This window comes from Salmo trutta, chromosome 35 (assembly GCF_901001165.1).
Source record: "Salmo trutta chromosome 35, fSalTru1.1, whole genome shotgun sequence".
NCBI classification, from domain to species: Eukaryota; Metazoa; Chordata; class Actinopteri; order Salmoniformes; family Salmonidae; genus Salmo; species Salmo trutta.
This window is the reverse complement of record NC_042991.1, coordinates 38810601-38825270: the sequence shown is the minus strand read 5'-3', so window position 1 is coordinate 38825270 and position 14670 is coordinate 38810601. Positions and strand designations below refer to the sequence as shown.

Here is a 14670-nt window from a genome sequence, read left to right as displayed (position 1 = left end):
GGGTAAGGGTAGGGGTTAGGGTAAGGGTTAAGGGGCTAGGGTAAGGGTTAAGGGGTTAGGGTAAGGGTAGGGGTTAGGGTAAGGGTAGGGGTTAGGGTAAGGGTAGGGGGTAGGGTTAGGGTAGGGGTAGGGTAAGGTAGGGGTTAGGGTAAGGGTAGGGGTTAGGGTAAGGGTAGGGGCTAGGGTAAGGGTAGGGGCTAGGGTAAGAGATTAGGTAAGGGTTATAGTTAAGGTAAGTGTATGGGTTAGGGTTAGGAATTAGGGTAGGGGCGTCCCAGGGATCCCTCTTAGAGAAAATGAGAGAAGAGCTGTGAGGGTGGTGTGTAATGAGGGACAGAGTTTGGGGCAATTAGGAAGGGTGAGCCTGGGATATGTCTACCTACTGTATATGGCTGTCAGAAAGACTAGTAGCAAGTAGACAAGTATCACCAGAAAGATATCAAATGTGAAAAGTGGGCTGTATCTATTTATTTATTTATTTATTTTTAAACATACATCTCCTCTCTATATATTACTGGTGATGACCTCCTCTCTATATTACTGGTGATGACCTCCTCTCTATATATTACTAGTGATGACCTCCTCTCTATATATTACTGGTGATGACCTCCTCTCTATATATTACTAGTGATGACCTCCTCTCTATATATTACTGGTGATGACCTCCTCTCTATATATTACTGGTGATGACCTCTTCCCCATGTATTACTGGTGATGACCTCCTCTCTATATATTACTGGTGATGACCTCCTCTCTCTATATTACTAGTGGTGACCTCCTCTCTCTATATTACTAGTGATGACCTCCTCTCTATATATTACTGGTGATGACCTCCTCTCTATATTACTGGTGATGACCTCCTCTCTATATTACTGGTGATGACCTCCTCTCTAAATATTACTGGTGATGACCTCCTCTCTCTATATTACTGGTGATGACCTCCTCTCTATATTACTGGTGATGACCTCCTCTCTATATTACTGGTGATGACCTCGTCTCTATATATGATAAACTCCTCTCTCTATATTACTGGTGATGACATCACTATATTTATGTGGATGATCTCATCTCAATATATTACTGGTGATGACCTCCTCTCTATATATTACTGGTGATTACCTCCTCTCTATATTACTGGTGTTGACATCACTATATTTATGTGGATGACCTCATCTCTATATATTACTGGTGATGTCCTCCTCTCTATATTACTGGTGATGACCTCCTCTCTACATATTACTGGTGATGACCTCCTCTCTATATATTACTGGTGATGATCTCCTCTCTATATTACTGGTGATGATCTCCTCTATATATTGCTGGTGATGACCTCCTCTCTCTATATTACTGGTGATGACCTCCTCTCTCTATATTACTGGTGATGATCTCCTCTCTATATTACTGGTGATGACCTCCTCTCTCTATATTACTGGTGATGACCTCCTCTCTATATATTACTGGTGATGACCTCCTCTCTTTATATTACTGGTGATGACCTCCTCTCTCTATATTACTGGTGATGACCTCCTCTCTATATTACTGGTGATGACCTCCTCTTTATATTACTGGTGATGACCTCCTCTCTATATATGATAAACTCCTCTCTATATATTACTGGTGATGACATCACTATATTTCTGGTGATGATCTCATCTCAATATATTACTGGTGATGACCTCATCTCTATATATTACTGGTGATGACCTCCTCTCTATTTCACTGGTGATAGTCTCCTCTCTATATATTACTGGTGGTGACCTCCTCTCTACATATTACTGGTGATGACCTCCTCTCTATATATTACTGGTTATGATCTCCTCTCAATATATTTCTGGTGATGACCTCCTCTCTATATTACTGGTTATGATCTCCTCTCAATATATTTCTGGTGATGACCTCCTCTCTATATTACTGGTTATGATCTCCTCTCAATATATTTCTGGTGATGACCTCCTCTCTATATTACTGGTTATAATCTCTTCTCAATATATTACTGGTGATGACCTCCTCTCCTTATATTGCTGGTGATGACCTCCTCTCTATATTACTGGTGATGACCTCCTCTCTGTATTACTGGTGATGACCTCCTCTCTATAAATTACTGGTGATGTCTCCTCTCTATATTACTGGTGATGACCTCCTGTCTATATTACTGGTGATGACCTCCTCTCTATTTTACTGGTGATGACTTCCTATCTTTATATTACTGATGATCATCTCCTCTCTATATAGAACTGGTGATGACCTCCTCTCTATATATTACTGGTGGTGACCTCCTCTCTATATTACTGGTGATGTCCTCCTCTCTATATTACTGGTGATGACCTCCTCTCTATATATTACTGGTGATGACCTCCTCTCTATATTGCTGGTGATGACCTCCTCTCTATATATTACTGGTGATGTCCTCCTCTCTATATTACTGGTGATGACCTCCTCTCTTTATATTAGTGGTGATGACCTCCTCTCTATATATTACTGGTAATGACCTCCTCTCTATATTACTGGTGATGACCTCCTCTTCTCTTTGTATTACCTCCTATTTCCTTTGTTGGAAAATATATTATACGCATGTATATACTTTATATTTTTATATTCTACATATACTTAAGTATCAAAAGTAAATGTAATTGCTGAAATATGCTTCAGTACCAAATGTAAAAGTATATATCATTTCAAATTCCTTACATTAAGCAAGCCAGACGGCACTATTTTCTTGTTTTTTAAATTTACTTAGCCAGGGGCACGCTCCAACGCTCAGACATAATTTATAAATGAAGCGTGTGTGTTTAGTGAGTCCGCCAGATCAGAGGTAGTAGGGATGACCAGGTATGTTCTCTGTTTAGTGAGTCCTCCAGATCAGAGGCAGTAGGGATGACCAGGTATGTAATTTGTTTAGTGAGTCCTCCAGATCAGAGGCAGTAGGGATGACCAGGGATGTTCTCTGTTTAGTGAGTCCTCCAGATCAGAGGCAGTAGGGATGACCAGAGATGTTCTCTGTTTAGTGAGTCCTCCAGATCAGAGGCAGTAGAGATGACCAGGGATGTTCTCTGTTTAGTGAGTCCTCCAGATCAGAGGCAGTAGGGATGAACAGGGATGTTCTCTGTTTAGTGAGTCCACCAGATCAGAGGCAGTAGGGATGACCAGGGATGTTCTCTGTTTAGTGAGTCCTCCAGATCAGAGGCAGTAGGGATGACCAGGGATGTTCTCTGTTTAGTGAGTCCTCCAAATCAGAGGCAGTAGGGATGACCAGGGATGTTCTCTGTTTAGTGAGTCCTCCAGATCAGAGGCAGTAGGGATGACCAGGGATATTCTCTGTTTAGTGAGTCCTCCAGATCAGAGGCAGTAGGGATGACCAGGGATGTTCTCTGTTTAGTGAGTCCTCCAGATCAGAGGCAGTAGGGATGACCAGGGATGTTTGGTTGATAAGTGTGTGAATTGGACCATTTTCCTGTCCTGCTAAGCTTTCAAAATGTAATGAGTACTTTTGGGTGTCACGGAAAATGTATGGAGTAAAAAGTACATTTGATCTTTAGGAATGTATTGAAGTAAAAGTATAAATAGTAAAGTACAGATACCCCCCCCAAAAACTACCTAATTAGTAGTTCGAAGTATTTTTATTGAAGTACTTTACACCACTGTAACAAACCCATTATGTGTGAGTAGGCCACAGGAATGTACTGTACTGGTTCAGACTAACACCTCTAACTTCCACAAGGCTTTGACTTGACACCTTCCTGTTTCTTCTCTTCCTGTTACACCTGTTTTCTACCTGTTACACCTGTTACAGCAGTTTTCTACCTGTTTGTAACGTCTGCTTCCAACTCACACCCTCAAACACCTAGATCCCCTGAACGCAGCTCACACTCTCAAACACCTAGATCCCCTGAACGCAGCTCACACTCTCAAACACCTAGATCCCCTGAATGCAGCTCACACTCTCAAACACCTAGATCCCCTGAATGCAGCTCACACTCTCAAACACCTAGATCCCCTGAACGCAGCTCACACTCTCAAACACCTAGATCCCCTGAACGCAGCTCACACTCTCAAACACCTAGATCCCCTGAATGCAGCTCACACCCTCAAACACCTAGATCCCCTGAACGCAGCTCACACTCTCAAACACCTAGATCCCCTGAATGCAGCTCACACTCTCAAACACCTAGATCCTCCCTGAGAGCAGCTCACTCTCCAGATTCCAATCACCTGAATTCTGATCACCTGTTCACACACCTGTATGTCATTATCACACACTATTTAGTTCAGTTCTTTGCACCCCATCACTGTGAGGTATTGTTTGTTTTGTGACACACATCTTTCAGAGCTTTGGTTTTCCTGTGATTTAATCCTCCCGTGTATGATCGTTTTTGCCTGCCTCACTAACGACGCCTTTTGCATATTCCCTGCCTGTAATTGGATTTCCTGTTGTCTACCTCTTGCCTGATCTCCCAGACTACGTTACTAGCCTTTTCCCTGCCTGTACTGTTGCCCTTTTGGACCCCTGTGTATTACCTTCTGCCTGCCCCTGGACCCAGCTACCTGCCTCCTCCTGTGTCTGACCTTCTGCCTGCCCCTTGACCCAGCTACCTGTCTCCTCCTGTGTCTGACCTTCTGCCTGCCCCTGGACCCAGCTACCTGCCTCCTCCTGTGTATGACCTTCTGCCTGCCCCTTGACCCAGCTACCTGTCTCCTCCTGTGTATGACCTTCTGCCTGCCCCTGGACCCAGCTACCTGCCTCCTCCTGTGTATGACCTTCTGCCTGCCCCTGGACCCAGCTACCTGCCTCCTCCTGTGTATGACCTTCTGCCTGCCCCTGGACCCAGCTACCTGCCTCCTCCTGTGTATGACCTTCTGCCTGCCCCTGGACCCAGCTACCTGCCTCCTCCTGTGTATGACCTTCTGCCTGCCCCTGGACCGAGCTACCTGCCTCCTCCTGTGTATGACCTTCTGCCTGCCCCTTGACCCAGCTACCTGTCTCCTCCTGTGTATGACCTTCTGCCTGCCCCTGGACCCACCTACCTGCCTCCTCCTGTGTATGACCTTCTGCCTGCCCCTGGACCCAGCTACCTGCCTCCTCCTGTGTATGACCTTCTGCCTGCCCCTGGACCCAGCTACCTGCCTCCTCCTGTGTATGACCTTCTGCCTGCCCCTGGACCCAGCTACCTGCCTCCTCCTGTGTATGACCTTCTGCCTGCCCCTGGACCCAGCTACCTGCCTCCTCCTGTGTATGACCTTCTGCCTGCCCCTGGACCGAGCTACCTGCCTCCTCCTGTGTATGACCTTCTGCCTGCCCCTTGACCCAGCTACCTGTCTCCTCCTGTGTATGACCTTCTGCCTGCCCCTGGACCCACCTACCTGCCTCCTCCTGTGTATGACCTTCTGCCTGCCCCTGGACCCAGCTACCTGCCTCCTCCTGTGTATGACCTTCTGCCTGCCCCTGGACCCAGCTACCTGCCTCCTCCTGTGTATGACCTTCTGCCTGCCCCTGGACCCAGCTACCTGCCTCCTCCTGTGTATGACCTTCTGCCTGCCCCTGGACCCAGCTACCTGTCTCCTCTTTTGGTCCTTTACCTATAAACACCTGCTGCCCCCTGCGCTTGAAACCAGCTCTCTGTCTCCCCTCGTGTTCATTTCACTGTTACAGCTGTTTTCTACCTGTTACACCGTGTTGTGTCCTCCTCCCAAACACCGATCCAACTGCACTTCCGCTCTCTGTCCAGGAAGACACATGTTGTGTTGCTATGTTGAACAACTCCCGCTCTCTGTCCAGGAAGATACATGTTGTGTTGCTATGTTGAACAACTCCCGCTCTCTGTCCAGGAAGACACATGTTGTGTTGCTATGTTGAACATCTCCCACTCTCTGTCCAGGAAGACACAGGTTGTGTTGCAATGTTGAACAACTCCCGCTCTCTGTCCAGGAAGATACATGTTGTGTTGCTATGTTGAACAACTCCCGCTCTCTGTCCAGGAAGACACATGTTGTGTTGCTATGTTGAACAACTCCCACTCTCTGTCCAGGAAGACACATGTTGTGTTGCTATGTTGAACAACTCCCACTCTCTGTCCAGGAAGACACATGTTGTGTTGCTATGTTGAAGTCTTTAAACAAGACACTCATATTCCTACTTGTTTGTGGTTCCTTTAATGTTGTCAAACACCACACTGTACATCATAACAGTCTGCAGCGCTTCAGTCACACACACACACACACACACACACAGCTCCTGCAGCACACATGTCAGACGCTCAGCATGAAATCATTTAAAACGTCTTTAGGATTTGTGGGTCACCTGCGGGACGGTTGAGCTAACAGAGGCTAATGCGATTAGCATGAGGTTGTAAGTAACAAGAACATTTCCCAGAACATAGACATATCTGATATTGGCAGAAAGCTTAAATTCTTGTTAATCTAACTGCACTGTCCAATTTACAGTAGCTATTACAGTAACAGAAAACCATGCTATTGTTTGAGGAGAGTGCACCAGTTTTGAACATGAGAAGTTATTATCCTTAAGGGCCAAATAGCATTGTCATTTGCTCAGTTTTTTTGTAAATTCTTTCCAATGTGTAAAGTAATTATCTTTTTGTTTTCTCATGATTTGGTTGGGTCTGTTTGTGTTGCTGTCCTGGGGCTCTGTGGGGTCTGTTTGTGTTTGTGAACAGAGCCCCAGGACCAGCTTGCTTAGGGGACTCTTCTCCAGGTTCATCTCTCTGCAGGTGATGGCTTTGTTATGGAAGGTTTGGGAATCACTTCCTTTTTGATAATTAGCGGGTATCGGCCTAATTCTGCTTTGCATGCATTATTTGATCTCTCTCTCTCTTCCTCTTTCTCTCTCTTTGTCACGTCCTGACCATAGAAAGCTCTTATTTTCTATGATAAAGTAGGTCAGGGCGTGACTGGGGGTTTTTCTAGTTATTATTTTCTATGTGGGGTTCTAGTTTAATTTTTCTATGTTTGGGTGATTTGTATGATTCCCAATTAGAGGCAGCTGGTAAGTAGCTTGTTTTTCACTTGGGGGTTATGGGATATTGTTTATGTGTAATTGCATTGTTAGTCACGGTTCGTTTATTCTTTATTTGTTTTGTATTTTTCAAAAATTTCACTTTCTAATAAATTATGTGGAACGCTACTCACGCTGCGCCTTGGTCCGATCATTACTATGATGAACATGACTCTCTCTCTGTCTCTCTCTCTCTCTCTCTCTCTCTGTCTCTCTCTCTGTGTCTCTCTCTCTGTCTCTCTCTCTCTGTGTCTCTCTCTCTGTCTCTCTCTGTCTCTCTCTCTCTCTCTCTCTCTCTTTTTATCTCTCTCTCTCTTTTTATCTCTCTTTTTATCTCTCTCTCTCACTCTGCTCTGACGCCACAGCCTTCAAGCAGGCATCTAGTGTTATGGTACAATGATGTCCAATTGGAGCAGGTGTTTCATTTGAGATTATAGTGTAGTTGAAAACTCTATATCGAAAGATGACCAGCGAGTGTCCTGTCTCTTCTTGCTGCTAAATTAGCACTCGCTCACAGCCAGCACTTTTTTTTCTCTCTAGTGAGAGGTCAAAGGAAACCTATGTTCATCACAATATGATTTAGCAAGACACTTGTAGCATAGCGATAGCCTAAACATCATGGGGTTTTGACTACAGAGCGAACATGATCTGTGGAAAGTTACTACCATCAATATCAGCCATGGGGATGCTAACAGTGCTGTTCTTTATGGATGTTGCCATGGTTTCTATGTGCGCTCAACATCATCAGTCTACTGTGGAGACTGGGGCTGAGTCCCAAAATGGCACCCTATTCCCTATGTAGGGCACTACTTTTCACCAGGGCCCATAGGGTCCTATAAAGGGAATAGGGTCCCATTTGGGAGTCAGGCATAGAGCTTTTTGTCCAGCCTGGCATTGGCCTACTATATATTATACTAGAGTTGCCATGACAGCTGTCCTGATCCCACATTGTCTATTCGTAGAAATAGCTTGATATTTTATGCAGTGTTTTGGAGGATCTATTGTGAACGATCGCTCCTTATAACACAACTTGTATGCTCAGGGAGCCTAGTGGTTAGCGTGTTGGACTAGTAACTGAAAGGTTGCTGGATCGAATCCCCCGAGTTGACAAGGTAATAATCTGTCGTTCTGCCCCCTGATCAAAACATTTTACCCACTGTTCCCCGGGGCGCCGAAAACATGGATGTCGATTACTGCACCTCTCTGATTCAGAAGGGGTTGGATTAAAATGCGGAAGACACATTTCAGTTGTACAACTGACTCGGTATCTCCCCCCTCTACATTGCTCATGAACACCATCTTGTTGCCATTGCAGGATCATATCATCATTATTATTATTATATTGTTGGGTACGTTTTAAGTACACAATATATGATGTCCACTGTCCAGGCTATTGGGGATCTGTTGTGAATAAATGCTCCCATTGACAGAACCCGTATGCTCTCAAAAAATTACACGTGAAATCCTGTGATTACAGTATTTTGACCAAATAACTCATTCCAATAGCTGTTAAGTAGATGTTCTATTGCAAGTAACAGTGTTTTTACAGTGGAGGACCTGCAGCGTGATGACACATAACTATAGCATGATGGTCTTACTGTTTCAGTGTGCGTCTTCACCCTTAATAAAGGCCTTACCATATGGGACATGCTGTCACTATCCGTCTATGTTTTGTCAACCACAGACAGACATGTTTGTTTTTCAATCACAGGCCTGACTCCATGTACCAACAACCTTCAAAAAGTCTTTGTTTAGCCACCCATGGCCAGGGAGAGGAGAGAGAAAGCCTTCATTAAGCCACCCATGGCCAGGGAGAGGAGAGAGAAAGGAAGCCTTTGTTTAGCCACCCATGGCCAGGGAGAGGAGAGAGAGAGAGAGAGGAAGCCAACATTCTGGATTAGATGTAGATCAATCTAAACTATTAACAGAGAGAACACAGTAGCAGAATACCTGACCACTGTGACTGACCCAACATTAAGGAAAGCTTTGACTATGTACAGAGTCAGTGAGCACAGCCTTGCTATTGAGAAAGGTCGCTGTAGGCAGACCTGGTTCTCAAGAGAAGACAGGCTGTGTGCAACACTGCCCACAAAATGAGGTAGAAACTGAGCTGCACTTGTAACGATCGTCATAGAGAGGTGACCAAGATGCAGCGTGGTACGTGTTCATGATTATTTATTTAAATCAAACAAACACTCAAACAAAAATAACAAAGGGAAACGAAAGCACACAGTTCTGTCAGGTACAGAAACACAAAAACAACCACCCACAAACACAGGTGGGGAAAGGCTGCCTAAGTATGATTCCTAATCAGAGACAACGTTAGACAGCTGCCTCTGTTTAGGAACCATACTCGGCCCAAAACATCGAAATACAATACGTAGAATGCCCATCCCATATAACACCCTGACCTAACTAAACAGAGAAAAACGGCTCTCTCAGGTCAGGGCGTGACAGCACTTCCTAACCTTCTGCCCAAATGTATGACCATATTAGAGACACAAACAGAGCTTTCGGAAAGTATTCAGACCCCTTGACTTTATACACTTTTTGTTACATTAAAGCCTTATTCTAAAATGGATTAAATTATTTTATTTTTTCACATCAATCTATACACAATACTCCATAAGGACAAAGCGAAAACAGATTTTTTTGTAACGTTTGCAAATGTATATAAAAAAAATATATAACAGAAATACCGTGTTTACATAAGTAATCAGATCCTGAGTACTTTCTGAATGCACTGTACTTCCCTCACATTACACAGACCCACAAAGAATTAAAACAAATCAAATTTTGATAAACTCCTATATCTACTGGGTGAAATACCACAGTGTGACATCACAGCAGCAAGATTTGTGACCTGTTGCCACAAGAAAAGGACAACCAGTGAAGAACAAACACCATTGTAAATACAACCCATATTTATGTTTATTTATTTTCCCTTTTGTACTTTAACTATTTGCACATCATTACACCACTTTACATAGACATATTATAACATTTTAAATGTCTCTTTTCCTCTGGAACCTTTGTGAGTGTAATGTTAACTAATCATTTTGTACTGTTTATTTCACTTCTGTTCTGTTTATTGTCTTTCACTTGCTTTGGCAATCTAAACATATGTTTCCCATGCCAATAAAGCCCCTGAAATTAAAATTGAGAGAGAGAGAGAGAGAGAGAGAGAGAGAGACAGAGAGAGAGAGAGAGAGAGAGACAGAGAGAGAGAGAGATCAACATGAATAAATGATCAGAAAGCAGTGCTTACTAGACTGTGAGGCGCGCTGCCTGCTCACCGAGGCGCTGTCTGTAGCTTGGAGCGCTGCTTGGAGCGCTGTCCGACGGGCTGAAAGTCTCAACGCATTGTCTTAATCACAGGTTACCTGTAGCCTATTCATTATACATGATACATGACGAGCTCATAGGAGATTGAGAATCACACTTGAAGATGGCGTGAGCGATCGATTTTTTGTGGAAGCCTCTTTTTTTAAAATAAAACCTTGGAGAAGATCGAAGGTATCAGGACGCCGTGAGATTTCATTTGGACAAGACGGTTTGAGAAAAGGAGACGGAAGTGAGGAGGTTCTGCTATCGGAGGTTAACGAATACATATTGGATTATTGTTGACATGAATGTACCGGGACATGTTGACAAAATGTTTGTGAATGTGATCTTTTTTGTCACATATCTGAAGACAGTTAACCTACTCTGATTAGGGTAATTGGACTCGGTTTCAACGGTCACTTCGGATAATAGGGATAATTCGTGAAAGGAATTGTTGTCCTAATTTGCTATAAATTGCAGGCATTAAGTTGCCTACAAGTTGGGTACTTGAAGAAGATCGGACATTTTATGCATTTTGGTCTATAGATCTGGGAAGAATAAAACACCAAGCCATGTCTCGTCTGCTGGTGTTGGTGAACTGTGCTGTCCAGTTGCTCTTCACCAGCGACATGTGTGTGGTCACAGCAAGTAAGTTAATAATACTTTTTTTGTCATGGCTTTCTTATGTTTCCCTAACGAGTTAGCTGTTTTTGCCAATCCTTTCTCATTCACTGTGCCAAAACAGAACATCAAACTGGACATGTGGACATCGTATGCGCTTTCGCCAACGATAGGTTGGTGGGTAAATGCTGAGGGGACAGATAGAATATTTCATTTATTATATTTATCACCATTTATTGTGATGAATTTTTTTTTATTATTAAGAGGCATTTAACATGTTAACTTGATCGTTCACCTCAACTTTTACAAGCAACCTTCACTTGGTTATTGTCACGGTTGTTGTAAGGAGAAAAAAATAAATAAAAATATAGGACCAAACACACATCACGACAAGAGAGACAACACAACAATACATAAAGAGAGACCTAATGTCACGGTTGTTGTAAGGAGAGGACCAAAATGCAGCAGGGAAGTGTATACTCATCTTCTTTATTACAGACAAAGAAGGAAAAACCAAAATAAACACGTATACAAAAAACACAAACGAACTAGACAGTCTTGTCAGGCACACACAGCAAAACAAGAAACAATCTCCCACAAACACTAAACCAAACACATACCCATATATAGGACTCTCAATCAGAGGCAACTAGAAAACACCTGCCTCCAATTGAGAGTCCAACCCTCAATTAACTAGACATAGATATACAACTAACCAGAAAGAACATAGAAATACTAACACAGAACATAAACCCGGAACTAACTAACCAAACACCCTACTAAATAAACCACCACCCCGAACCACGTCCTGACCAAACTACAATTACAAATAATCCCTAATACTGGTCAGGACGTGACAGTTATTTTGCAAATCTGTTTTCTAATTAGCCAGTGATTATTAACACATTACTACTGAATTACTCACGTATAATTAACACCATAGCATCTCTTAATAGCCAGCCATTACATAAGACTATTCAGTGAAAACCAACCTGCTGTCAATCCTAATCCATGATTATAGCTCCTTGACCTCCTTATCTAGACTGTCCATAGTTATTAACAATAGTCATTAACCAAATCAAATCAAATTTATTGATGAAGCCCTTTTTACATCAGCCGATGTCACAAAGTGCTGTACAGAAGCCCAGCCTAAAACCCCAAACAGCAAGCAATGCAGATGTAGAAGCACAGTGGCTAGGAAAAACTCCCTAGAAAGGCCGGAACCTAGGAAGAAACCTAGAGAGGAACCAGGCTATGAGGGGTGGCCAGTCCTCTTCTGGCTGTGCCGGGTGGAGATTATAACAGAACATGGTCAAGATGTTCAAATGTTCATAGATGACCAGCAGGGTCAGATAATAATAATCACAGTGGTTGTAGAGGGTGGAACAGGTCAATACCTCAGGAGTAAATGTCAGTTGGCTTTTCATAGCCGATCATTCAGAGTTAGAGACAGCAGATGCGGTAGAGAGAGAGTCCAAAAAAGCAGGTCCGGGAAAAGGTAGCACGTCCGGTGAACAGGTCAGGGTTCCATAGCTGCAGGCAGAACAGTTGATACTGGAGCAGCAGCATGACCAGGTGGACTGGGGGACAGCAAGGAGTCATTAAGGAGTCATTAGGCCAAGTAGTCCTGGGGCATGGTCCTAGGGCTTAGGTCCTCCGAGAGAGAGAAAGAGAGAAATAGAGGAACTTAAATTCACATAGGACACCGGATGACACAGGAGAAATAATCCAGAAATAACAGACTGACCCTAGCCCCCCGACACACAAACTATTGCAGCATAAATACTGGAGGCTGAGACAGGAGGGGTCAGTAGACACTGTGGCCCCATCCGACGATACCCCCGAACAGGGCCAAAACAGGAAGGATATAACCCCACCCACTTTGACAAAGCACAGCCCCCACACCACTAGTGGGATATCTTCAACCACCAACTTACTACCCTGAGACAAGGCTGAGTATAGCCCACAAAGATCTCCACCACGGCACGAACCCGAGGGGGGCGCCAACCCAGACAGGAAGATCACGTCAGTGACTCAACCCACTCAAGTGACGCACCCCTCCTAGGGACGGCATGGAAGAGCACCAGTAAGCCAGTGACTCAGCCCCCGTAATAGGGTTAGAGGCAGAGAATCCCAGTGAAGAGAGGGGAACCGACCAGGCAGAGACAGCAAGGGCGGTTCGTCGCTCCAGTGTCTTTCCGTTCACCTTCATACCCATGGGCCAGACTACACTCAATCATAGGATCTACTGAAGAGATGAGTCTTCAATAAAGACTTAAAGGTCGAGACCAAGTCTGCGTCTCTCACATGGATAGGCAGACCATTCCATAAAAATGTAGCTCTACAGGAGAAAGCCCTGCCTCCAGCTGTTTGCTTAGAAATTCTAGGGACAGTAAGGAGCCCTGCGTCTTAGTTATTAACCATAGTCATTAACCATAGTTATTAACCAGTCATTAACCATAGTTATTAACCACAGTCATTAACTATAGTGTCACGATTGTGTGTAGGAATGACCATGGCGCAGCGTGCGTATCGTTCCACATCTTTATTATATAGTGAAACTTAGCCAAACAAGCAATAAACTATAAACAAAACACAAACCGTGACGACAGAGGTGCAACATGCACTAACTCAAAATAATCTCCCACAAACAAAGGTGGGAAAAACAACTACTTAAATATGATCCCCAATTAGAGACAACGATGACCAGCTGCCTCTAATTGGGGATCATCCAAAAACCCCAACATAGAAAAACAGAAACTAGAACCAAACAACATAGAACTAAATACACTAGATAAACCCCCCCCAGTCACGCCCTGACCTACTTTACCATAGAAAATAAGAGCTCTCTATGGTCAGGACGTGACACATAGGTATCAACCATAGTCATTAACCATAGTCATTAACTATAGTCATTAACCACAGTCATTAACCAGTCATTAACTTTAGTCATTAACCATAGTCATTAACTATAGTCATTAATCAGTCATTAACCAGTCATTAACCAGTCATTAACCACAGTCATTAACCAGTCATTAACTTTAGTCATTAACTATAGTCATTAACTATAGTCATTAACCAGTCATTAACCATAGTCATTAACCCCAGTCATTAACCAGTCATTAACCCCAGTCATTAACCAGTCATTAACCATAGTCATTAACCATAGTCGTTAACCATAGTCATTAACCACAGTCATTAACCAGTCATTAACCAGTCATTAACTATAGTCATAAACTATATTCATTAACCAGTCATTAACCAGTCATTAACTATAGTCATTAACCATAGTCATTAACCAGTCATTAACTATAGTCATTAACTAGTCATTAACTATAGTCATTAACCAGTCATTAACCACAGTCATTAACCACAGTTGTTAACCACAGTCATTAACCAGTCATTAACCATAGTCATTAACCATAGTCATTAACTATAGTCATTAACCACAGTCATTAACCAGTCATTAACCAGTCATTAACCATAGTCATTAACCACAGTCATTAACCACAGTCATTAACCATAGTCATTAACCATAGTCATTAACCAGTCATTAACCAGTCATTAACCATAGTCATTAACCAGTCATTAACCAGTCATTAACTATAGTCATTAACTATAGTCATTAACCACAGTCATTAACCAGTCATTAACGAGTCATTAACCATAGTCATTAACCACAGTCATTAACCATAGTCATTAACCATAGTCATTAACCA

General features: G+C 43.2%; 1 protein-coding gene across 1 annotated transcript in view; it reads left to right on the top strand.

Moving 5' to 3' along the window:
- Positions 1–10295: 10295 nt before the first annotated feature.
- LOC115175179 (fibronectin type III domain-containing protein 4-like) overlaps positions 10296–14670 on the top strand; it is a 97817-nt gene continuing 93442 nt past the window's right edge. The window contains exon 1 of the mRNA XM_029734418.1: positions 10296–10978. Coding sequence (XP_029590278.1) covers positions 10903–10978 — 76 coding nt within the window. The 5' untranslated portion in view covers positions 10296–10902. The remainder of the gene's footprint in view (positions 10979–14670) is intronic.